General features: G+C 40.4%; 1 protein-coding gene across 1 annotated transcript in view; it reads left to right on the top strand.

The window, feature by feature from the left end:
- The window catches only part of LOC132086121 (ras GTPase-activating protein 1-like), a 126,155-nt gene that overhangs the window by 14,692 nt on the left and 85,084 nt on the right, over positions 1–26,379 (top strand). Inside the window, exons 2-6 of the mRNA XM_059491580.1 lie at positions 11,351–11,500; positions 16,349–16,484; positions 17,337–17,407; positions 24,401–24,518; positions 26,088–26,119. Of these exons, the coding sequence (XP_059347563.1) occupies positions 11,351–11,500; positions 16,349–16,484; positions 17,337–17,407; positions 24,401–24,518; positions 26,088–26,119 (507 nt within the window). The remainder of the gene's footprint in view (positions 1–11,350; positions 11,501–16,348; positions 16,485–17,336; positions 17,408–24,400; positions 24,519–26,087; positions 26,120–26,379) is intronic.

Below are 26,379 nucleotides of genomic sequence, written 5' to 3'. Positions count from 1 at the left end.
AAGGAAATGAACGAGTGATGGAGGTCTGGATCAGAGAGAGAGTGAGAGATGTTGAAAGAATGGAGAAGATGGAGTGGCATTTTATGCTGGACTCTTTTGTGTAGCCATGGACAGAGCTATGTTTCCGTGTGATACAGAGACTGAGTCCAGGGGGAGAAATGTCCCAGTGCCAAAGAAGATTCAGTGTGGGTACCCCTCGGCCCCAGGGGGTATATAAAATATGGGGGGGATAGATGTCCCAAAGGTGAGAAGGTGAGATACTGTGCTTTTCTGGAACTGGACAAAGCATCCTTAAAAAGACAACCCTGGAAGCAGCCCTGATCCCTGTTTGGTGGTGAGAGCACCGGAACAAGGACGGAAAAGGCCACCACGACACATGGAAGGACTCCCTCTCCTCTTGAGGAACTGAAAGTTTGAGCAATCTAAAGGGTGGTGTTGGACCCAGAACTGGTGATTTTGGAGGATGTATTGTATTGGGAATTTAGGGGGGAGGAGGGGGAGAGTGTTTTTTCTGAGGTTTTCATTTTCCTCGTGTTTTCTTTTCCTTTCTTTCTTTCTTTCTTTCTTTCTTTCTTTCTTTCTTTCTTTCTTTCTTTCTTTCTTTCTTTCTTTCTTTCTTTCTTTCTTTCTTTCTTTCTTTCTTTCTTTCTTTCTTTCTTTCTTTCTTTCTTTCTTTCTTTCTTGTGTAGTTTAGTAATTGTTTGTGTGTAGCTTAGTTAATAAACTTTTCTTTATGTTTAAGTTGGAGTCTGCTTTGCTTATTCCTGGTCACATCTCACAGCAGACACCGGGGAGAAGGTGTACTCATGCAGACACCGGGGAGAAGGTGTACTCATGAGGGCTCTGGCTTTGCCAGGCCAAAACCATAACAAGCACTGTCTTGACTGTTGCTGAACAGTGTGTTCAAAGTGTTAACATTTTCTCAATTTCTCACTTTCTTCTGTCCTCCAGCAAGTAGGTTAGAAGTGGGCAAGAAATTGAGGAGGAGAGAGAGCCAGGACAACTGACTGAAATTGGCCAAAGGGATTCCATGCTGGTTTGGTTTGCAAAGACAAGTGCTTGCTAAAGAAAGCAGAAGCCTCTCTTGAAATGGAAAATGTAAACCCCTTTCTTCTGAATTGCTATAAATTTTAAATTAAGGAGCTTTTAGGCAAAAAATATGGGAGCAGGAAATAATAGTGTTTTAATAGGGAAGAAAATAAAAAAATGAAATAAACAATGCAGTAAACTAAAACAACACTGACAGAGTTAGAACACAACCTGACACCCTGTTGGTCAGGGTGTTGGTAAAAGTCTAATTAAAAATGTGGCTGCAGTCCTCCTGGAGTGTCAGGGGTGGTTCTGTTTGAGTAAGCATCTTGTAGAAAAGGGTGTAGTCTTTTTTTCAAGATCTAGTGGAAGAAGAGGCAGCTGTTTCTCTGGGAAAATCCAGTAGAGAAGCAGTGCTGGTGTTTTAGAATCTTCAGATTATATTTTCAGTAAAAATGCTTGGCTCTCCCCTCTGGGTGGAGCATCTCACAATGGGATTCTATAGCTCTTATTAGTTATGCAGTGACATGTAATAGCTTATTATTAGCAGATTTTTTTGGGAAGGAGGAGTGATTATGGAAGAGATAAGGAAAACTGCCCACTTAACCGAAGATAACTGCCATACAGATGGCAAAGAGAATACAATTTGCTTGACAATTGAGGACATTATCTACCCCTTCTTCTATTTCTATTTGCATCACAATAAAACTTTACTCACAGTTCTCACTTAAGACTAGGTTTTTTTGTGGTACACAACAGCTTTTTCTATCTTTTTGCATTACTTACTAAGTGTAACCAGGTCTTTGAGCAAAAACAATCCTATGGATGGGTTTGCCTTTGCCTGAGGTGGGATTAATCCAAACAGTCTTTTTAAAAATGCTTTTAATGTGTATAATAGGGATTTTATACTTATTTACTGTGTGCAAGGGTTCAGACTGGATAGGACTAGCTTGATTGATGGACTTTTGGGTGTTGACCATTTAGGTGGCTTTTGCTAAGTTTATTTTTTAATTTTAAAAAATTTTGCCCCCAAGTGCCTTCAGGGTAGGTTTAAGTAGTTTGTTGTGCTGGTCAACTTTTCTGGAAGTTGGTGCATGATAAGGGATATGATGTATTTATTCCATACCATGTTTCTTGGCTCAGGTGTTGATAAGGTTATTTTTGAAATGGGTCTTGTTGTCTGACTCAATTCTCTCAGGGGTACTATGTCTTTACAGGATTTGCTTTTTAATGCTTAGGATGATGTTTTGGGCAGTAGTGTGAGGCACATGGTAGGTCTCTGTTGTGGACATCCTTTTCACTAAAAATCCTTTCTTTAGGATTTTCCCTTCTGGGAAGCTGAGGCCTCAGAAGAAGAATGTAAACAATGGTTATCTGCTGCTGTGGAATGCAACAGGTGCACCTATGATTGGCCCATCTTGGATGTTTACAATTAATGGCCAATCAAGGACTGAGCTCTCTTGGACAGAGTCGGAGAGCTCCTTTGTTTTCTTTCTTTTCTATTCTTAGCTTAGCTAGCCTTCTGAGAACTTTCCTGCTATTCTTTTTAGTATAGTCATAATGTAATATATATATCATAAAATAATAAATCAAGCCTTCTGAACATGAAATCAACATTCTCGTTTCTCTCTCATCCTGAAAACCCTTGTGACCACTGTCACAGGTGTCCAACCATCTAGTAGTGGCTTTTACTATGGTTAGCACATAGCGCTTGCCTTGGCGATTTTGGGGTAGTGGGATGTAGTTAATTTGCTAGGTATTTTTATACTTGTACTTGGACCACCGCCCACTATACTATAGGGGTTTCACTTGCTTGGCTTGCTTGATGGCAGTACACATCTTACAGTCATGGATAACTTGAGAAATAGTCTTGAAATAAACAGGGCAGGAGACTTTTTCTCCTTTTAAGGCCTTTATTAAAAGTGATCAGCTCAAGGTTGGGAAGCTCGAAGGGTCCGCAGTCTGCTGTCGCTGATCCCAGGGTGACTCGGAGGAGGAGATATGTACAGCTTTGTCCACCTGGAGCAGAGCTGGGGGGCCCGTCCTCACAAGAGCAGTAGGGCTATACCCCATGTTTCGCAACTTTCGGGTTTGCCATCCAGGGTCTTGGCCTCAGCTGAAGTCTTCTTGCTTAGGGCAAGGGGCAACAAAGGTTTTCAGCATCTCTGCAGGCTTCGTACTTTGTTCCTCACGTCCAGATATCACTCTGAACTCTTAATTCTGTGTTGGCTCGTTGTTTTTGGGGTCTTTTCGGTAAGTTTGGTGGAGTTCCTTCCCATGGCATGCTGGTCTCGAGGCTGTTTTGCATCCTCTCTGATGCCCCCCCCATGTCCCCTCCACCCACCATCTGCGGAGAAGGACAACTTAGCCTCAGGCAGGGCCATACCAATACAAAAGGAGGCATTTATGATTACAATAACAAGCAGGTAGAACTTTACTTTAGCAGCAACTGGTTTAACTGGTTTTGCAACTCTATTTTTCCCCCAAAAAATTGGCAGATTTTTTATTTATAACAGTCTATGGTTAAATCTACTCTTTGGTTTTGTGTTCACTTGTAGGTGGCATTTCTGCCCTGATGACTTGAGGCATCATGGGCTCATTGAGCTAGTAACAATTCCCCCTTATGTTGCTAATTTAAGTTTATTTTTGACACTTTTGTTTTTGCTGCTTGCTTTACTTGCTCATTCTTTTGGTGTTCCTCATAAGCCTGACTTTTGGGGACATGGGCATTTACATGACGGACTTTTACAGGTAGTTTTTCTACCCGAGTGGCAATGTCTTTTTATTTATTAACAAGCCAGACTGGCTTTTTTCTACGCTGCCAGTTGGCTTTTTTCTACTTTTCCATCCAGCCCCACAGAGCATTGGCTACTATTTACGAATTAGTATAAAGTGTTATAGGTTAGTTGCGGTGGGGAATTAATCACCGACTAGTAAGTCCAAATAAAATGAAATTTATTAATTGATAGAGCAAGAGATAATAGGCAAAGTCAGCGCCCCGGGCGCGCTGGGCGACAGGGGAGTCTCCGCTCCACCACTGCCACACTCTTCTGATGTTTCGTGGAGTTCTTATACAGTCCTGCTTCCGGGTTGACGTGTAGTACTCTGCGTATTCTTCTCTTGTTTCTAGGTGGTCATAGTCCACCTCCTGGAGGTCTGAAGATGAAGGCCGGTATTTTCCTTATTTGCTAGGTTTATCTGATTCCTGGAATTTTAGGCTTAATCTGCTGAGTTCCTGGAATCTTAGGTTTACTGAGTGGATAAGCTGATACTGTGCTATCAGTCATAGCAAGCCCACCACCCATATTAACAGTTTACTAAACAGATAAACAAATGTTTGTGAAACCCATTGTCTTTGGTTTCACCTTCCTTATCCTTTTAAGTCTGGAAATTTACTTAAGCAAACAAATGGAGGTGGTGCAACAGTCTTACTGGAATAACTTTGTCAGCTTTGATGAACAAACTTAAAGTTTTAACCCATTACATAAAGATAGAGCTTTGGCTACTTCTCTCTCTCAGCAATGTCTAGGGCTAGCTGAACAGTTTTGAGTTCAGCAAGTTGACTTGATCTACTTTCTTTTTCGGTAGCTTGTGCAACTTGTCGTGTGGGGCTCTATATGGCTGCTTTCTACTTTTGCTTCATCCCTACAATGTGACAGGAACCGTCAGTGAAAAGAGTGTAGTGTGTTTCTTTTGCTGGCAGTTGATTGTATGGTGGAGCTTCTTCGACACGTGTTACTTGCTCTTGTTTTTCTATCAGTGCGACTAAAGTTTTTACTTTTTGGTTAGTTTGTAATTTTCTCTAAAATTTCAGGGCGATTTAGGTTTCTAATATGGGTGCACTGCATTATGAGAACAATCTACTTGCTCTATGTAGTGTTAGTGGCGTGGTGGGTAGAGGGAACCTTTGCTTTAAACATCTACTCTAGCACTGGTAATCGGGGTACCAGGAGGAGTTGTGCTTCTGTGCTAATTACTTCTGAGGCGGCTTGAACTCTTTCATAGGCGGCCAAGATTTTTTTTTTTTTTTGGTGGGAGTGTAGTTGGCTTCAGACTCTGTAGCTTTGACTCTAAAATTCTAGTGGTCGTCTTTGAGTCTCCTTAGGCACCCTCTGCCAAAGGCTCCAGGACAAGCCATTGTTCCTGGCTGCAGAGCAGAGCACATTTTCATTTCTGGTCCCATCCTGACTGGGCTAAAGGCTACTGTATGAGTGATTTTTTTGCTTAATTTGGGCAAAAGCTTGTTGCTGCTCAGGGCCCTAGTGGAACTCGTTCTTCTTGCGAGTGACTAGGTAAAGAGGGCTTACGATTTGACTGTACTCGGGAATGTGCATTCTCTAAAATCGTATGGTGCTTAGGAAAGCTTGTGTTTCTTTTTTGCTAGTTGGTGGAGACATCGTGGTGATCTTGTTGATGATTTTAGTAGGAATTTGACACTGTCTTGCTACATTACTATCAGGAACTGGATTTTTTGGGTAGGTCTCCTGACTTTGCTCTTCTTGATGGTGAAGCCAGCTTCCAGCAGAATCTAGATGATTTTTTTTTTTTTTTTAATACTTTTATTGCTGTGTTTTCTTACACAATGATGTTATCGATGTACTGCAGGTGTTCTGGAGTTTTACTCTTTTTTAGTGCAGCTTGGATCAGTTCATGGCAGATGGTGGGGCTGTGCTTCCACCCCTGGGGCAGTCAGTTCCAGGTGTACTGCACGCCCCTCCAGGTGAAAGCAAACTGAGGCTTGTATTCTGCTGCCAGAGGAATGGAGAAAAATGCATTAGCAATGTCAACAGTAGCATACCACTTTGCTGCCTTGGACTCCAGCTCATACTGGAGTTCCAGCATGTCCGGCACAGCAGCGCTCAGTGGTGGAGTCACTTTATTTAAGGCATCATAGTTTACAGTTAATCTCTATTCTCTGTCAGATTTGCGCACAGGCCACATGGGACTGTTGAAGGCTGAGGGGGTTTTGCTGACCACCCCTTGGTGGCTTTCCAGCTCACAAATAATTTTGTGGATGGGGATCACAGCATCTTGATTCATTCGGTACTGTCGGTGGTGCACTGTCCAGGTGGCAATTGGCACTCGTTGCTCTGCTACCTTCAGAAGTTCTACTGCAGATGGGTTTTCTAAAAGTCCAGGCAAAGTGTTTAACTGCTTAATTCCTTTTGCTTCTACAGCAGCTATGTTAAAAGCCCATCTGAGTATTTGCAGATCTTTGTAATAGCAATTCCAGAGGAAGTCTATGCCTAGAATGCACGGGGCCTCTGGGCTGGTCACAATAGGATGTTTTTTCTACTCTTTCCCAGTCAGGCTTACTTCAGCTTCTAACAGGGTCAATTGCTGTGATCCCCCCGTTACTCTGGCAATGGAAACAGGTTCCACCCCCACATGTCCTGATGGTATCAGGGTACACTGTGCACCACTATCAACTAAGACATCGTATTTTTGTGGTTCTGATGTGCCAGGCCATCAGATCCACACCGTCCAGAAGATCCGGTTTTCCCATGCCTCTCCCTGGCTAGAGGCAGAGCTTCTCTAACCTTGGTTATTATTTCTTTCTTGGGCATACATGGTAGAGGTACTTTCAAGGGGATCTGACAGATTATATTCAGCAGCTCGGTTATGGGAGTTTGAGGCCACTTTCACTTTATTGGAGTTTTCTCGGTTAGTGTTTCTTTTTTTAAGTTGGCGCACTCACACTGCCAGGACAGAAGTGGGTTTCTCATCCCACCTTCCTATGTTTTTTCTATGGTTACGTAGAAAGAACCATAGGTCAGCCCGTGGGTTGTACTTTCTCTCTTTAGCTGGAGGATGTTGGGCTCTTACTTTGGGGCCTGTGACTTGCACTGGTGTGATGTAGGAATTGTTCTTTTTCACTTCTTCTCTCATCTCTCTCATCTCTTCTTGGAGTTCTTGGACCACGGCAGAGACATGAGCCTGCATTGGGCCATTGATCATACTCTCATAATTTCTAAGCTTATCGGTAACAGAACTCACTGTCTTTCGGTTGGTATCGGCATTAATTGTTGCAATGAAGGTGGTGTATTGAGATGGCTTTAGATTTCATAGACTTTACAACATTTGCCTTGTGCACCTGACTTTGTCAGAGTCATTATCATGCTATTTTTCCTATAGAGTACTTCCAATACTGCCACTTCTTTCACCTGTTGGATCTCTTCTTCAAGAGTCTTCTAGTGCATTCTATGGTGGTGCTCTTGCATTCTCTCCCTGTGGACAAACCTGTCTCTGACACTTATTAAAAGCCACTCCCAGAGGGAAAGGGACCCTGGCTCTCTTACAAAAATCTGATTGATACTTGAGTCCTGGGTTAAGGGTTTCAGATTCTTTGCTTCACTACTATCCAGCTGGACGCCTTTACTCATATGATCCCAGACCCGAAGTAGCCAGGTTGTATAAGCCTCATGTCCCTGTTGTACAATGTCTTTGTGCAGATTGCGGAGACTTTTGTACGTCAGGGACTTGGTGATGATTGCAACCTCTGGCTCCCCTGTGGGTTGTGAGGGCCCTCCCCTATCTGGGTGCTTTGGTTTCATCTTAAATTTCTTTGTTTCTACAGGGGCAACTGCTGCTGGCTGTGACTGCCTTTGCAGTTCAGCTGGAACTTGGACAGTTGTAACATCTGTGGGTTCTACTGCTGCACTATTAGACTCTCTCTCTCCGAGGCAGGGGGAGGGCTTCTCACCAGCTGGGGAAGTGTATTTTTTTAGCATTTAGCTCATCTCACGCATCTCTTTCACCAGACCCCCTACCCAATCTGGGTAGTTCATATCTGAGGTGGGCTGTGGGGTAGGGTCAGGCTCTGGGGCAGCAGCATCCCTAGGCTCTGCTGCTGTGTCAGGTTCTGGGGTAGGTGTCAGGGTGATAATCCAGGTTAATCTTCCCTTCTCTCTAAATGCTAAATAGAACAGGCCTATCAGCAACACCAGCCACTGTATGATATCATTAGTATTTAGAGTGGATCTGAACCCTTCAAAAACTGCTGGGGCAGACCCAAAGAGATGGTTAAAGGCTTGGGAGAAAATTTCTCCCAGTGTCATTTTTTTTACAGCAGGTGCTATTATTAAAGTAACCCCAAAAACATACAGTTAGTGTGTGATAGCTGTGAATTTATGTGCTTGCTTTCCAGAGGAAGTTATAAATTGATGAATTTTTCACCTTATTTACTTATAAAACAAACTGGATAACAGCCACAGTAGTTTTGGTTACAGGACTCATGTTTAGATAAGGGCCTACAAATGGGAGAAATGTAGCTACGACTACATGTTACTTAAACTAGGGTAAGCTGGACTACATGGTGTCACTTAATGAGGTTTCTGTAGCAGCACACAAAAAATAGATTACTCAAGAACTGTTATTCTCTTTTTGTTTTTATGCCCTCGAGCCGCACCTTGAGCGCCAAAATTTGTTTTTGTTTGGAAAGACAAGTGCTTCCTAAAGAGAGTGGAAGCCTCTCTTAAAATGAAAAATGTAAACCCCTTTCTTCTGAATTGCTATAAATTTTAAAATAAGGAGCTTTTAGGCAAAAAATATGAGAGCAGGAAATAATAGTCTTTTAATAGGGAAGAAAATAAAAAAATAAAGTAAACAATGCAGTAGACTAAAACAACATTGACAGAGTTAGAACACAACCTGACACCCTGTCAGTCAGTCTTGGTAGCAGTCTAATTAAAAATGTGGCTGCAGTCCTCCTGGAGTGTCAAGTGTAGTTCTGTTAGGATAAGAATCTTGTAGAAAAGGGTGTAGTCTTTTTTTCAAGATCTAGTGGAAGAAGAGGCAGCTGTTTTTCTGGGAAAATCCAGTAGAGAAGCTGTGCTAGTGTTTTAAAATCTTCAGATTATATTTTCAGTAAAAATGCTTGGCTCTCCCCTCTAGGCAGAGCATTTCACAATGAAATGCTATAGTTCTTATTAGTTATGCAGTGACATGTAATAGCTTATTATTAGCAGATGTTTTTTTGGAAGGAGGAGTGGTTGTGGAAGAGATAAAGAAAACTGCCCACTTAACAGATCATAACTGCCATACAGATGGCAAATAGAATACAGTTTGCTTGACAATTCAAGACACATACCATGCCAGGTATCATCTCAACAATAAAAAAAAAAAGACAATGTGTGTGTCTTCCAAAGTAGCCGTTGCTCAGTTTGGCTTGCTCAGTTTGGCTGGACGTTCGTCTGCTTGTGGGAGGTAGTGAGTGAGTGATTAACTGTGCATTGCTTTGGGGATTTTTTTTTTCTGTTTCCACCAGCCCCTTCTTATTTTTCCTTGACTTATTAAACTTTTTTTCAACACATGCATTTTCTTGCTTTTGTTCTTCCTATTCTCTACCCTGTTCTGTTGGGAGAGTGAGCAAGCAGCTCTATGTGTGATTAGATGGTGGCTGGGGTCAACCCACCACAGACATGATCTTTCTAACCTTGCCTCAAGTTCAATACAATGTACAGACAAAACAATTCTTTCACTGGTTTAATTTGTTTTAATCAGGATGGGGAGATGCAAAGGAGAGCGCTATACTAACAAGACTGCAGATTTGCCAATGAAAACAGTGTTGGCACTGGTACTACTTCTGCTGTTATATGTAATCTGTATAATTTATTTATTTGACTCTCATTCTGATGGAAGTGAAAGGTGGCTTTGAGAATTTCTATGTTATAGGAAAAAATGTTTTTTTGCAAGATTTTTATTACCAGCTAAGCTGTTTTGTTGGGTATTTTTACTCTAAACTGCAATTTTTCTTTTTTTTTTCTTGTTTATTTTAAGCTGGAAGATTACTTTCATATCACTTCTAAAGTACTTTTCTTGCAACTCCTGCAAGATGTGCAAATTGGTAGAATCACTAGGTGAATGGTCTTAAATAGCTGATAATTTAAATAGTATAAAACATTACCCGTATAAAAGTTTTCATTTTTAAAAGGTTTTGAGTGCAACACTTGTCTTTGCTTCAATTGCTCCCTCCACTGCTGCTTCTCCCCATTTGATTGCTTGGGGTAGAAAGAGGTCAAAATTGAGGAAAGGGTAAGGAGTGTTTTAATGAGTTTAGCTTTTGACTTAAACTGAAGTGTTCTTTTGTCATATTTAGAAGTCTGTGAGTTGCCATGCATTTGTATTTGTTCTTAATAGGCTGTATGTTGTGCTTGGGGAAGACATTTTGGCTGAAATATACTCTGGTGTGAATGCTGTCATTTTTTTAGGTGCAGATTTTGATACTATTATCTGTGTTTGTTGTTTGAGAAACAGGTTGTATTGTAGCCTGAATAGAAGCCTGAGTAAGATTAAAATACAGCAGTTTAGTTACCTCTGGTACTACTTATTTGCTGAAAATGAACAAATTGGGGAATAAAAAAAGATGGTTATAGAGAGCCTTTGTCTCCTTTGGATGGTTCAGAGTGATTTTCTCCAGTGTGAGTTATTTGGGGAAACGGGTTATCTGAACCTGTGAAGCTTTCCAAAATCTGTGTGTTGGTGTCTTGGTTTGAAAAAACAGGTGTGTGCTAAGAAAGGCAGGAGCTTCCCCTGAAATGGAAAATGTAAACCCCCTCCTCCTTCTGAATTGGTATAAATTTGAAATTAAGGGGGGCTCTCAGGCAAAGATATGGGAGCAGGAATAACAGTTCTTTATTAGGGAAGAAAAAATGAAATAAACAATGCAGTAAAACAAAACAACACCGACAGTCAGAATACAACCTGACACCCTGTGGGTCAGAGTGTTGGTAGCAGTCCAATTGGAATGGTGGCTGCAGTCCTCCTGGAGTGGCAGGTGTGGTTCTGTTGGAGCAGTGATCCTGTAGAAGGGTGTAGTCTTTCTCTGAAGATCCAGTGGAAGAGGCAGCTGTTCCTCTGGAAATCCAGTGGAAAGGCTGTGCTAGTGTCCCAAAAATCTCAGATTATATCCAGTTATGAAGGCTTGGCTCCTCCCTCTGGGTGGAGCATCTCACAATGGGATGGTGTAATATTTATCAGTCATGCAGTGACATTCAATGGCCCATTAACAGCAGATGTGTCCCTGGAGGGAGGATTGGTTTGTGGAAGAGATAAAGAAAACTGCCCAATTAACAGAAGATAACTGCCACACCTCTAACAGATGGCAAAGAGAATACACATTGCCTTGCAATCTAGGACAGTTGGGAATAAGTAATTTGAGAGAGATTGCACATGTAAACATCTGATAACTTTTTTTGAAATAAAGGTTTGGAATTTTATCAGTTTCAATGGAGATCTTTCATTAGTTTCATAGCTCTATTCTGTGAGAATAAGCAGAGGCCTTAACTTTAAAGGACACCCATTGTTACATGTTTTTTTTTAGGTGGTATCATGGAAAACTCGACAGAACAATTGCAGAAGAACGTCTTTGGCAAGCAGAAAAACCTGGAAGTTACCTTATTCGAGAGAGTGATCGGAGACCGGGTTCATTTGTGCTTTCATTCCTTAGTAAAACAAGTGTCAATCATTTTAGGTGAGAAGTAAATGTTTTCTTTTAAAACACTATAACTCATTTATTTGTGGATTGAGAATGTAGTACGGTATAGAAAACAATTGTATTATAAATTGAATATTTTTTACTTTTCTTTTTATCCATGTATGGTATAGCTCTTTGCTAGGGTTTAATTGTTTTAAACCATGCTACAAAAATTCCTTTACAGGCTGAAGAATGAAAATGTGAGGAAACCAGCATTATCAGGATAGAAAAGCTTGTCTAAAGCTGTTATGACTAAATTTACAGTAACATGCAGGCTCCTTAGTAGTAATCAGATTGTTTGAAGTCTGTTCCTCAGATATTGCAGCTTAAAAAACATATTTGAATGTCAAAGTCATAGCAAATTTGTTTATAAGATAGCTATAATGAGAAACAAAGAGGTAATGTGTTTAAAAATATGAGGATTTGATAAAATCAGCTTTCAGTCTTTGTTAGAATTAGTTGTTCTAAATACAAGTATCCATTTATCTGAAATTGTAACTGTGGTTATTTTACCATTAGCAAGTTATAGACATTAATTTAGTCTCATTTAGTGTAAATCAGATGTTCTGGGAAGCGCTTGAATGTTAGTCAGCATGTAGTGTGCTGCAGTGTGTCATGGTTTAGGCCTGGCACAGAGCCAGTGCCCCCATGAGAATACTCTCTCTCTGGTGTCTGCTGTGAGATGTGACCAGGAATAAGCAAAGCAGGCTCTAGCTTAGAAATAAAGAAAACTTTATTACTTAAACTACAAGAAAAGAAGGAAAAAAACTATAAGGGAAAAATTGAAAACTTTACAAAAAGCACTTTTCTCTTCTCCACTACCAAAATTTCTCAATCTGATACATTCTTCCAAATTACTAACTGCTCAGTCTGGCACTACTCTTTAGAATACTAAAACTTCAGTTCATGAAGAGGAGAGGAGTCTTTCTTGCACCATGGGCTTCCCCTGGAAACACATTGAAACTTTGTGTGCTTCTATGTCACTCAGCACTGCCCAGAAAGTCTTTTTGCTATTGTGACATCTTCCTTCCATGCCCAGTGCTCTCACCACTGTGCATGGACCAGAGCTGCTTTTAGGGTTGTCTTTTAAGGATGTTTTGTCTCACTCTAAAAAAGGCACAGTCTCTGCTTTGGGACATCTGTCTCTTTCATTTTTTCTACTTCCTGGGGCCGAGGGGTACTCACACTGAACTTTCTCGGTTCTGAGGCACTGCTTCTCCCTAAATGCAGTCTCTGTGTCACAGGAATAAGAATGGTTCAGTCTATAGCCACACAAGAAAAGTCTAGCTAAAAGGCCACTTTAATCATGTCTCCTCACTCAGCCAGTCTTCTCTACTTCTCTCGGGCTTAGTTCTTGTTATCTCATTTCCTATCTCTCTTCTTATTCAGCTCTGAGGAGGATTAGCATTTTTGCAAGGTCTCAGTCATATAAGAAAAGGGTTAAAAATTTCAGTCTCTGCCTGTCCCAGAGCTCCGGCACTCCCATGCTGCTCTGGCCGCTGCTCCGGCCAGGCACCTTCTCGCTGCACTCTCCCCCCTTTTCCTCCTGGGCCGGCTGCTATCATATTTCGTCGCTGGCTCTCTCTCTCTCTCTCCTGGGGATGGGGAGGGGGGGCGGGTGGTTGCCCGATGTCTCTTGGTGCTTCTACCCTTCCATCCTCAAGGGCCTCCTCACCCCCCATCTCTGTCCAGGCCCAGGCCTACCGCATGGCTGCCCCTCCCCTGGCCAGCAGCAGCAGCTGAACGGGGGAGGAAGATCCGACCTCTTCGCCTCAAAGTCTCAAGAGGGCCTCCCAGGGCCGAAGCTCTGGTTTTTAACCCCTGTGTGTTCTTGGAGGTGTGTCTAAACCCCACTGGCCACATCAGGTGCCAATATCAAAATCTGAGCACCCATTGGTTTGACCACAGCATCCCCGAATTCCCACTTCTTCTTGGCCAAACCAGCACACAGTGTAATGTTCATATTCACAAAATACGATATCAAGTGCATCTTCAGCTCTAGAAAAAACCTTTGTCAGCTATCTAGATAACAAGAAATAAACAGAAAGCAAGTTTTCTTGCAAAGCAAACAAATAGCATGCACTTGTTTGCATCATGTCTGAGCTAACAATTCATGCTTCTCAGCTATACTGATTCTTGTTAGGAAACTGATTACTGTGTAGCAGTAGTAGAAAATGAAGTTATGTTAATACTTGTTTTTTAAGTTTAGGTTTTCAAGACTCTCCTTTTTAATAACTTCTGCTTATTGTAGCCAATATCAGGTGTTGAATGTTGATTTCTGTCCACCATAAAATTGTTTCTGGCATCTCAGAAAATGGGAAACCATTAAATGCTACTTTCTAAGAAAGGATTCCTTATAATATTTTCAAATCTTAAAGAATCTTTTCTTCTTGGATCCATTAAAAATGTGAACTATCTGAAGGAAACTAATTTGTCTGCTGATACTGGTATTCATAGAGCAGACCTGCTTTTGATTTCACTTGTTGACTGCAGAGTGTATATGTTTTTTGTTATTAGAAGGGCAGATGCCACACTCAAACATTTGTCCAGCCTCAAGATTGACAGTCTTGAAGTTAGTTCAGCCAAATATAGGGATGTGCCCCCTGGGTCCCATAGACTGGAAGTGTCACTTCCACCAAAGCTTGGTTTCTGCCAAAAATGGGTGAAATTTTCATTGCTTGACAATCTCCCTGTTATTTGTTTCCTAAAAGTGGTATTTCTCAGATTAGACTTTCCTTATATATTTCTGTTTGACTAAAATACCAATATTGTAGTTGAAAGTTCTCCAAATCCCCCTCCCTCCAAGCTGTATATGGGCATATGTTCATGAAGCATATGATTGACAGATAGTGTATGAGTCCATCAAAACTACATTCTTTTTTGGCTGTAGTAGTATATTTTTTTGGTGAGTTGCTAAGTGATATAAAATATTGGGAAGGAAAATCTTTATATTTTCATCTTGCCCTTCAGAATTTTCTGTAATTGAATGGAGATTAGCACATGTGATGTCTATCTACAAGAATGGCCAGAAAGAGGATTTGGAGAATTACAGGCCTGTCAGCCTGATCGTGGTGCCAGGAAGAATATGGAGCAGATAATCTTGAGTGCCATCACACGGCACATGCAGAAAAAAAGAGATGATCAGGTCCAGCCAGGATGGGTTTATAAAAGGCAGGTCCTGCTTGGACAAACTGATCTCTTTGTATGACAAGGGGTGATCCTACTTAGTGGATGAGGGAAAGGCTGTGCATGTGGTCTACCTAGGCTTCAAGTCCAGTAAAGCCTTTGGCTGAGTTTTTCACAGCATTCTCCTGGAGAAACTGGCTGCTCATGGCTTGGACGGGTGCACTGTTTGCTGGGTAAAAAACTGGCTGGATGGCTGGGAGCAGAGGGGTGGTGAATGAAGTTAAATCCAGTTGATGGCAAGTCACCAGTGGTGTTCCCCAGGGCTCAGTACTGGAGCAAGCCTTTTTAATATCTTTATTGGTGACCTGGAGGAGCAGATCGAGTGCACCCTCAGTAAGTTCACAGGTGATACCAAGTTGGGTGGGAGTGTTGATGGTCTGGAAGGCTCTGCAGAGGGATCTGGACAGGCCAGATTGATGGGCTGAGTCCAGTTGTAGGAAGTTCAACCAGGCCAAGTGCTGGGTCCTGCACTTGGGTTATGACAATCCCATGCAACACTACAGGCTGGGGGAAGAGGGGCTGGAAAGCTGCCCAGTGGAAAAGGACTTGGAGGTGCTGGTCAACAGCCAGCTGAACATGAGCCAGTGTGTGCTCAGGTGGCCAAGAAGGCCAATGACATCCTGGCCTGTATCAGAAATAGTGTGGCAAGCAGGACTAGGAAAGTGATTGTCCCTTTTTACTAAAAACTGGTGAGGTTACACCTCGAATACTGTGTCCAGTTCAGGGTCTCTCACTGCAAGAAAGATATTGAGGTGCTGGAGTGTGTCCAAAGAAGGGCAATGAAGCTGGGGAAGGGTCTGGAACACAAGTCTTATGGGGAGCAGCTGAGGGAGCTGGGGTTGTTTAGCCTGGAGCAAAGGAGGCTCACGGAAGACAATTGCTCTCTAGAATTACCTGAAAGGAGGTTGTAACCAGGTGGGTGTTGGTCTGTTTTTCCCAAGTAGCAAGTAATAGGATGAGGGGAAGAGGCCTCAAGATGTACTAGGGGAGGTTTAGATTGGATATAAGGAAATATTTCTTCACTGAAAGGTAAGCATTGGAAAAGGCTGCCTGAGGAAGTGGTGGAGTCACCATCCCTGGAGTTATTTAAAAGATGTGTAGATGTTGTGCTTTAGGGGCATGGTTTAGTGGTGGATTTGGCAGTGCTGGGTTAATGTTTAAGTCCCATTATGTTAGAAACCCCCATGGTATTAAAGATTTTTTCCCAACCTGATTCTATGATCCTAAAAATTATTGTTTTGACACTGCAACACAGAGTTCTGGTGGAAAGTATGACATTTTTCCCATTTACTACATAATTTGTTGGAAACTGTTTTTAGCATTCTGCAAGCTTCATAAAACTGATAATTTCACATTTTTTACCAAAAAATTATAGTTTTTAAGTAGATCAAATGTCTTTTTCATTTTTTTTTCTTTTGTGTAACTAAAGGAATAATTCAATCCCTCTGTCAGTATTTTCTCCCTTCTCAAAGTTGCTTTTCCAGGTAGCTCTTAACATTTTTGGAGAGTGAGTTTGTAATATTGTATTTTGAACATAGACAGCCTGCTTTAACAACTCTGCGTTATCCTCATTTCCTTTTAAAAAAATCCCAAACCCAAACCATCCCAACAGTTTGTAGCAAAAGTTCTTCTGTCAAACTTCCTTTTCTTTATTAACAGGATTATTGCCATGTGTGGAGATTATTACATTGGTGGACGTCGCTTTGCTTCACTCTCAGACCTTATTGGGTATTACAGTCATGTGTCTTGTTTGCTGAAGGGGGAAAAACTATTCTTTCCAGTAGCACCTCCAGAGGCAAGTAGTAAAATTTTAAAATTTAATTTACTTAAATATTAATATAATTACTCTTGCATTTGATATTCATAGTTTTCTATAAAAAAGCCTTGTAGATGGCTTCCCCTAGTTCTAGACCTATCTCAGCATATGGTGAAGTATAATAAATATATAAACAAGGTTTTACTGATAGAAACTAATAATAAAAAAATGTTTTTAAATAAAAATCTGTAATGAGAAGGTTAGATGTCTGGTATTGCAATTATCTCCAAATGTAGTAATAAAATTTTATGTAAACTGAAATAAGAAAATGTGTGGGTTTTGGCTAATAAAGAGCACCATTATAATATAGGGTTTTACACAGACTGTATAAATTATATCAAAATAATATTACTGTTTTATAGCAAAGATTTTAAAGTACACATCCTTGAAATAACCAAAGCTCCTGAAAGCTGTTTCTTTCAAATGACTATCCTTAAAACAATATCAGTAATTATCAGTATGAGTAATGCCCCCATCCCCCACGAATAAAGATGTTTCTGAATGTTAAATTTTCACAACTTTTCACTAAGAGGAAGTAAGTTGTAAAGTGCTCTTTCATGGGAAGTACATTGTTGGTAATTTGATTTTTGGAGATAACATGAATGATAATGTTACAGGCTAGAACCAAAATGAAGGCTTTTGTAGATAACTTTAGGAATTGAGCATTTCCAGCTCTTACAAATTTGACCCTTTAAAAACTTAAAACTAGCAAAGGGATACAAATTATTATTACCAGTCTTTTTCCTCAGAATAGCATAATGTTGGGGAGAGGAAGCTACACTAGAATGAAAGGAAAACTTAATGTCTTTGAACTCTTCTCTAAAACTGTAGCCTGTGGAAGATAGAAGGAGAGTTCGAGCAATTCTACCTTACACCAAAGTGCCAGAAACTGATGAAATAAGGTATGTTTTAATAATAGGTAGAAGCACATGTGAAATTCTTGGAGTATTTATAAAGCGTAATGATTTCGGCATATGTTCACTATGCAAATACTTTCCAATTGCATCTTAGACTTAATGCTCCGAGACGTTAAAGGTATTATGCTTGCCTTTTTTTTTTCTTCCACTACATATATTATGTGGAAAAGATGCAAAACCAACAGTCCTGTATCTAATGGAAGAACATATACTAGTTGCTTGGAATTAATACTGCTTTCCTGAGATACCAGTTTTCTTCCAGATGAAAAACAAAAAGCCAGATTTGAAAGATGTTTGTAGTAATTTTTGATGAGACTGTCTTGGTTTCACAAGTTGATAGAACATGCTGGTGTAATTTGGAATAAGGTTCTTGATAGGACTATTAACCTAAGATTATAGAGAAAAAGCATATGACAGCTTTATATCCTCATCAGGGTGAAAATTTATCCAGTCCATTCTGATCTCTATAAAAAAAACACTTTGAGGATATTCATCTTTGAGACGACCTTCTTCTAAGCATACAATAAGCTAGTAAGACAGGAGGGACCTCCCTAATTGTATATTGAAAGTAGGACTTCTTTCTATTCTTATGCATAATAGGGTCCATCAAGTCCAGTAAATGCCTAATTGCACCCACCAACTTAAGAGGAAAAAGTATTTCATTACTCTGCTATGGTAACAGGAATTACAGCAAATTGTGAAGTTCTATGTGTCTGGCTGGGTTTCTGAGATCTGCATGGTGAAATAGTCTGTTCATAGCAAACTGGTACAAAGTACACCGTTTTAGGTCAAATTAATATATTATACTCTTGTAATGTACTCTTGAAGATGTTATGTATTTCAGGGAATCTTGACTTAATTGTAATGTAATAATTAATATTTAGAAAGCTTGAAGCATTTCAAACAGTAACAACTGATATAGGATGGCTTTGCTGTCTATTGTACATTGTGAAGATTTAGGTTTGTTAATAGCTGAAGTCATTCTAAGTATTTTCATTAGGCTTTTTTTAATCTTGCTTTTTACTTTGTGTTCAAGTTAATACATTTTTTGTTACTCTGTCACAGATGAATTATTAAAAGAAGTCGCCGTTGTGGGGTTAACTAAAAGGGTTTTATTAATGATTACACAATTATTAAATGGTAATTAACACTTCACTCAGAGTGGGTGCATCTATCACACCCTCTCAAGAGGCGTTCAGTAGAAAATTGCTATCTAATTTTGGTAGTTGATGAACTTCAGTACTGTGTAGCTATTGCCTGTATCCCTGATACATCATGTGACTTGATTGAGAAGTCTCCCTGTGCTCCAGTGAAAGGTTTTCATATGACCCGATGTTATGGTTTAACCCTGGCCAGCAAATAAGCACCAACAGACACTAGGGCAATAATTTTCCTGGATGGATGCCTTTTCGCTGCTGTTTTTTCTTGCACTTCTTTTACTTGAGCTTCTAGTCTCCATGTAGGTTCACCATCCCACTTCCTTATGTCCTCCCCCTGGTCATGGCAGATAGAACCACAAGGTGGCATGTGGTGCGTGTCACTGATAAACCTCTCCCTGAATACAAAAAGGTTGACTCTTAATAGCCAAGATGTTGGTCACTATGGGTGAGGAAGACTTATCCTTCTTTAATTAATGGGAAAATTGTTGGAACAATTTCTCCACAGCTGAGATCTAGGGAGGAAGTGAGATTCTCTTTGAATTCTCAAGTTGGCTGGCCAATCCAACCACAGTTGGTGCTTTTGTGTCTCTCCAGCTCATTGCTGCCAGGTTGTTGGTGTACAGTGTTGGTGCACTTCATGCAAACTTTCACCACGTGGGCCATGTGCGTGGGATTTTACACGGCTCATTGGATACCTGGTTGTCATATACGTCCACCACAGTTAATTCCCTCAGATACTGGATACCTCCCCCAGTGGTAGTCACCTTGCTTTGGGAATTTGTAGGCCCTTCCTTGATGAAATATCTGTTCACACTCGATAAAAGCTGCCTCCAAAGATTCCTGCCCCTTTTACAATCCTTTTGTCAGTTACCTTATTCCTAACAAGGGATCCTGTTGGTGATGGAGAGAGACGGGGAGACTGACTCGGTGATCAGAATCCGATTTTATTGTGGGATACAAATGCTTATATACTATTTCAAGGAGACTAGTAATGTGTACTACAATGATTAGGTTAAAATCACATACACAAACTTATGCATATAACATCTCTTGCTTGCAGAGTTTAATGGGATTTTCTTTTTCCAGTAAACCCATTTGATTTAATCTTCTTGCAATCTAAGTCTAATTTTCAAAGTTCCGCTTGCTTTTGCCAAGGCATCCTGTTATCAAATCTCTTATGTTAACCAGGTCCAAAGTCCATCATCTGTGTTGTGTTGTCCAACATTCCAACAGGATCCCAGCTGCTAGGTTTCCTTACCCTCTAATTCCTGATGTTTGGGTCCAATATCCCAGCATCAGAATAACTAGCTGACAATTTGTTCACCTGATTGATGGCTTCACATCTCTCACTACTTGCTTAGGGATAGGGATTGTATGGTTTCTGTCTCACTTATGATTTCATTCTTTCCTCTCCTGTTCTTGTGACTGCTCTGCTGCTGCCTCTTAGAAGCTTCTTCATCCCTTTCTAAATGAGTTGACTTCCACTTTCATTGTTTCTTTTTAATTATAGGGGTGACTGATATAGTTGAAGGCTGGGTCTCTGATTAAGTCACAGTGTTGTGAGAAATGACCCTCACTTATAAAATTTTAAAAGGCTTATTAAACCTTTACAAAAAATACAACAAAGGATGGAATAAGGAAAAATTACAGCGCTGGGAGCCCCCGTGATTATCAGCCATGTGCTCATCCAAAAAATGGATGTTCTGCTTTTTATACCCTTAGCTTTTCCTAAAGTTTTGTCAGTCAACTCTTTTTCTGCCATCCATTGGTGGAGATTACTTTCTTACATCTTGATTGGAGGTCAGGTGTTGTTACGCCACACCTTCTGGTAACAAGCTGGCCCTCTCTAAATGCCTTGACTACTGAGGCTATTACAAGGGGGAGGGGAAAGAGGACTATGGGAGGATATATTACAATAACAACACTATATATCTTAACATACACATAATATTCATCCCTTAATTGTGAGAGCCAACTATTGCTCATATATAGCAGTGTCATTTGGTATGTTTTCAGATCCAGAAGACTCTTTCCTTGAGGGTGCTGAACAGTTCTAAACAGTGTTGGTTGGTACAAGCCAGGCCCCAGTAGAGTGTGAGAAGTTGTGCCTCTTTGGAATATCTTTTTTCAAACATTCTATTACTTCATCAGGATCTGGGAGTGAAGTCTTAGACCACTGGAGGTGACAGCCTTTCTAGATACCTGCCCATATTTTCCTACATGCCTTGTGTCCTGGGTAACCCAAAATGTTATTGTTTTCTATATCTATTTGTGCCCAAAAAATGTTACTGTCTCCTTAAAACCTGACAGCACAGCCAGAAACAGAATCATGAAGCCAGGGGGTTGCCAGGGCCATTTAAAAAAGTCAAAGTTGCTCAAGCAGAGCTCCCTCTTGCCTTTTGGCTCTACTCACAACAGTAGCAACCTGAAAAGCTGCATTTCACAATCAAAAACTGTTTCAGAGTGACATTTGCAACATCTATTGGCAACGCGAAGCTGGAGCTCAGCTGGAGTTGGGCCACCACTCATCCATGCTTGAGAGTCCATTTTCTTCTCCTCCTCCCCATCAGAACAGGACCCAAGACAGCAGCACCAACACCGGCACAGTCTGGTGGGTAGCAGGAGGTGGCAGCAAGTAGCAGCACTGACCTCACACATGCCAACTATTCCCATCTGCCACTAGAGTGGCTTTGTAAGCTCCTACCTTCCCATTTTTTTGTTCCAGGTGGAAGGTTGAGCCAAACAGGGTTTGTCCATCATCTTTTCCCTTTGCCTCCCAACACATGGTTACTTGTGGAGGACACCATCTTAGGGAAGGGGTTGCTATGCCATTTTGAGTTTCTCTTTGTTCCTGAGGTATCTGCAAGATTTCTGCAACTTTGTAACTAGTACCTACTACTGTTATTTTTTTTGCGTATAGCTATTTTGTTTTTTTTAGTAAACTGCTATTTTTTCACTTATATCTACTTGTATTCATTTCTCCTTATTGGTGGAAAGGGATTGGTTAAAACTATAAGGGGAGGTGTCCTAGGGTGACTTTATGATACTGAATTGTATCCCCATTCATCTGTTTAGCCCAGAAATAAGTTTTACACCTTTAGGACCGGTTCTTGGGGGAAGGGGGGGGGGGGGGGAGGTGGAGAGGAGTGTGCAGCTTATTTTCAGGAACTGCACCAAGTCCTCCTCATCATTCTTCTGGACTGTGTTGTCTGCAGAATGGACAAACGGCAGAAGAGAGCTTTGCTTTGGCTTTGATTAGTTTTTAGCTAGTTGAGGCAGAGAAGTTCTCTGGACTGTGGTTTTTCTTTTTCTTGGAACTGTTTGAACCTGCTCGGGACTGAAAACCCAGAAGAGCACCAGGAGGTTACACCTGTGGCCCATTGGGGCCTGACCTGGGCCACAGCATTACCAGCACTGGAGGGACCGATAACAGACTGAGTGAGCTAAGCTACAGCCCATGAAGGGGACTTTCTGAGTTTGCCATCTCTTCGGAGCGGCACGAGGTTTTATTGTTTAATATTGTTCATATTTTGTGCTGGTGAATGCTTTGCCTGTTAAATAAACAGGGTTTTTTCCACTTTTCTCCAAGGAAATATTTTCCTGAACCAGTTGGGGGAGGGGCCATTTGAATCTGCTTTCTAGAGGAACCTCTTTGCAGGTTTTCTCCCAAATTCTCCATAAACCAGGACAGGAGGTAACTCACTTTAGAGTGTCTGCCTCTTAAATTGTCATAAACCAAGACACCTTGCCACCCATAACCACATTGCCATGGCATCGGGTGATATTCCTAAACTGCTTGTTAACCTTGGAAAAAGCCAAAACAATTTTCTAAGAGATACCAAAAGGAGTATTTTCATTACCCAGGAATGTTTAAGATACTGAAGAGTTGTTATAACAAGGGAGAAAGCATCACATATAAAGGTGGTGAAGGTGGCATTCTCTGTTTCTGCCACGATAATCCTCTTGGAGGAAATGTAATTGTTATTTGTCTCCATGAGACAGTTCCTGAAGTACAATAATGGAATCAGTACAAAGCCCAAATATCAGATTAAACTCAAGGCTAGTGTTTTGGTAATAAATATCCCAGTACCACTGTCCTAGGTTACAATATTAAGGTATATTCTATTCCCATCCTCAAGAGCTGTTGAAACCAGGAGGGGCATTGTTTTTTTTTCTTATCTCCTGTTAATGGGCCCGTCAATGCTTTTCCACATGACTCAGAGGTAACTCCCTCCAGGAGCCATTTCTGTTTAATGGACCTGCCATGTGAGTCATAGAATGATAACAGCCCATTGTGAGATGCTCTGCCCAGGGGAGAGGAGCTAAGCATCCCCACCTGGATATAATCTGGGATTTGGGACAGAACAGTCAGTCTTTCCACGGGATTCCCAGAGGAATGGCTGTCTTTTCCACTGGATCTTTAGAGGAAGACTACACCTTTCTACAGGATCACTGCTCCAACAGAACCACATTTGCCACTCCAGGAGGACTGCAGCCACCAGTCCAACTGGACTGCTACCAACCCCCTGACCAACAGGGTGTCAGGTTGTGTTCTGACTTTGTCAGTGGTTTTTCTTTTGTATTGTTGCATGTATTTTGGTTTTCTTTTCCCTTTTCCTAATAAACTGTATTTCTGACTTGGAGTCTCTCACTGGTTTTGCTTTCAAACCAGAGCAACCACTAAGTGCTACAGAGCACAGAAAACTGCAAAAGCCAAAACCAGTCTTTATCATGTACAGTGAAAAAAAGAGCATGGCACAGATCAGATAAACTAATGTTTAAAACTGATAAATCAATATTGGTACCAGCAACTGTTAAGAGATATAAGTTCCTTCTAATACCTTCTGGTAAAATCTCAAACCCTTTGAGGACCCTTTTGGGTACCAGAAAGGACTGTTTTGGTTTAACTCCGGATAGCAGCTAAGCATCCCACAGCTTCTTGCTCCCTCCCTCCTGGTAGAATGGGGGAAGAATTGGAAGGGTAAAAATGAGACATCCGTGAGTTGAGATCAAGACAGTTTTAATCATTAAAAATAATTTTTTTTGAACATTTTGTTAGGGGAAAAAATCTACCCACCATCTGTCAAAGAAAAAGGGAAATAAAACCCAAGACAAACAAGTTATGCAAATGAAAACAGTTGCATACTACCAACAGACTGATGCCAGCCAGTCCCTAAGAACACTGTCCCCCCATAGGAGCTATTATGAAGAAATTTATTCTAGTGATAGCCAGTATACCTGAGTTTAGGATTACACTTAAGGAATAATTTATACTGATCTCCCAGTAATGAAACTCCTCTGAATGTTTTAATGCTTTGTATTTATATTCTTATTTGTAGTTGTTTGCATGTCTTCTCGAGGAACTGTTCTGCATCTACTTTTTAGCACTTGTCTTCATAACCAAATACTTAAATAGTAGATATTCCATAGACTTTATTATACAAATTTTTTTTTAGACTATTAAGGAAATCTTTGATTGTTTTTACCTGTGCTTAGTATTTGGTGCCTCTGGATAAAAGAATGTTATTATCTTGTAATGTTGTTGTGTTTTTTGTTTTATGCATCCTTAGCATACTTTAGAGTATCTATTAGATTCTAAATGTAAAATAAAGAAAGATTAACATTTATGTGATATTCGTACCTACTTAAACCGTGTGAAAAAATGCATATGATGTACTTGGGATACCAATAAATATATCTTTCATGGTCAGATTTTCTCAAATGTTTTTCTGAAACTATTCTCAAGAATTCACTGTGTTCATTAAACTTTGTAATATGCTTGTACTTCTAACATATGTGTTGCTGTAACTCTCTTCAGTTTTCTTAAAGGAGATATGCTTATTGTGCATAATGAATTGGAAGATGGCTGGATGTGGGTTACAAACCTACGTACAGATGAACAAGGTCTTATAGTAGAAGACCTGGTAGAAGAAGTGGTAAGTAATTTTATATTCCAATCTGTTGCAGAACTGTTTTTATTACGGCAGGGGTTTTCGGGGTCTCTCCAACCCCGGCTGCCGTAGATGTCCAGATAGCGAAGTCCAGCTAAGCACAACCTGTCCGGGTCCTTCAGGCAGGCTCCCAGATGCAGGCAATCTTAGCAAGCAGCTCAGCTCTTAAATGAGATCAGCTCTTTGGTGAATTCAGCTCTTTAGTGATTTCAGCTCTTTGCTTGCTAAGTGCCTTAGCAGATGCAGGGAGAGAGAGGAGAAGTGCTGTATGAGGTTCCACAGAGATGTCTTTATTGGCAGCTTCTGCGAAGGGTCACAGTGACAGCTCTTCTGCAGAACTGGGCAGAAGTGGGTGTTCATATAGGGTATAGGGGTTTTGGGAAACAATCCAAGGGTTGAGGCAAATTAGACCTATCATCTTACAGAGAGATAATGAGGGTCCAAAGGCGGAAGAGGGGCTTCTTAGGTCCAGTCATCATGACTAGGCATTTCTTATTTTAGGCAACTGACTGCCAGGGAGGCCTTGCAGACGCTGTGGCTGCTACAGAACTGAGATTTGATTTTTATTTTTTGTTAGTTGTGTGTAGAAGTTAACATTGAAATTAAACCAAACTAGTGTCATTTAGCTGTCTGACTCTTTCTACTTTTCTAAACCTTCTTGCTGTATTTGAATCTGCCAGCTTTTAAGTAGTTAAACAAACCATTAAGTCCAATTTAATATCCAAAGTACCCCTCCTTGTTATCCAAAAAAGCTCATGTGCAAATGAATGATACTGTGAACTTTTTACGCAGTTTCCTAAACTCACCAGTCCAGATAAATAACTTGCCAGTAATTCAGTTATATTCTTTTTGTTTGTTTGTTTGCTTTGAAATATTCATACATGTATAGACTTAAATTTTGCCGAATGTCTTTGTTTTCGTTTTTTTTAAGGGCCAAGTGTGAATATCAACATTCTGATGAGTTAATTATATGTAGAAGGGCTTATGCTAAGTCAGGAAGCTAATCGGGTGACAAAGATAATTGAAATTGATTTACTGCAAGATAAGAGATTATTTAATGGACAAAAACACCCACCCCACCCTCCCACATGCTTTTTTTCCAAAGTAGTTCACCATTGCTTTGGAGTCTTGATGATGTTTGCTTTGCAGCATATGTATATTGCTATTAATAAAGTTTGCTTCACCTGTTCTCATATCTGTATCAGGATGTGAATGGCTAAATTGAAAAGGTAGTGTTAGAGTATCTAACTATAAATTCCTACATTAGTGGTTGAAGTTCACAAAAGTTTAGATTTAAGTTACCACATGTAAAGAAGGACTTGAAGAGTGACAGAAACAGTCCTTTGAAATAACGTGTTATGGCTGAATTTCCACTGAATTCCAGTGAATGAAGTTGAAAACCTCTTTACATGAACTGTGCAATAAACCATCTAGTTCAAAAATGTCTTGGACTGCTTAGTGGTATTTCTACAGAAGGTCTTAACCTATGAAGTTTACTTTTCTAAACTCAAGCATACTGTCGTCATGTACTTAATATGTTAATTTTCCTATTAGGGAAGAGAAGAAGATCCACATGAAGGCAAAATGTAAGGATTTTTTTTTTTTTTTTTAAAGCAAATCATAAAACAACTGTTTGTAAACTTTAGCTATGAGATTGGGAAGGTGAACCAAAGTTGAATGTACTTGTTTTTTAATCTTAAGACTTTTCTTCTATTTTAGCTGTTGAAGTTGCATAGGTCATTGACATGAAGTCTTGTATTAGTTATGCCTAATGTTAATGGGTTTTACAGTGAAAATCTTGAATGAGTCTCTGTGATCACTTTACCTAGAATATATTCACTGGAGG

This window comes from Ammospiza nelsoni, chromosome W, assembly GCF_027579445.1.
Source record: "Ammospiza nelsoni isolate bAmmNel1 chromosome W, bAmmNel1.pri, whole genome shotgun sequence".
NCBI classification, from domain to species: domain Eukaryota; kingdom Metazoa; phylum Chordata; class Aves; order Passeriformes; family Passerellidae; genus Ammospiza; species Ammospiza nelsoni.
Note: the sequence above shows the minus strand (reverse complement) of the source record. Positions and strands in the feature narration are given on the sequence as shown.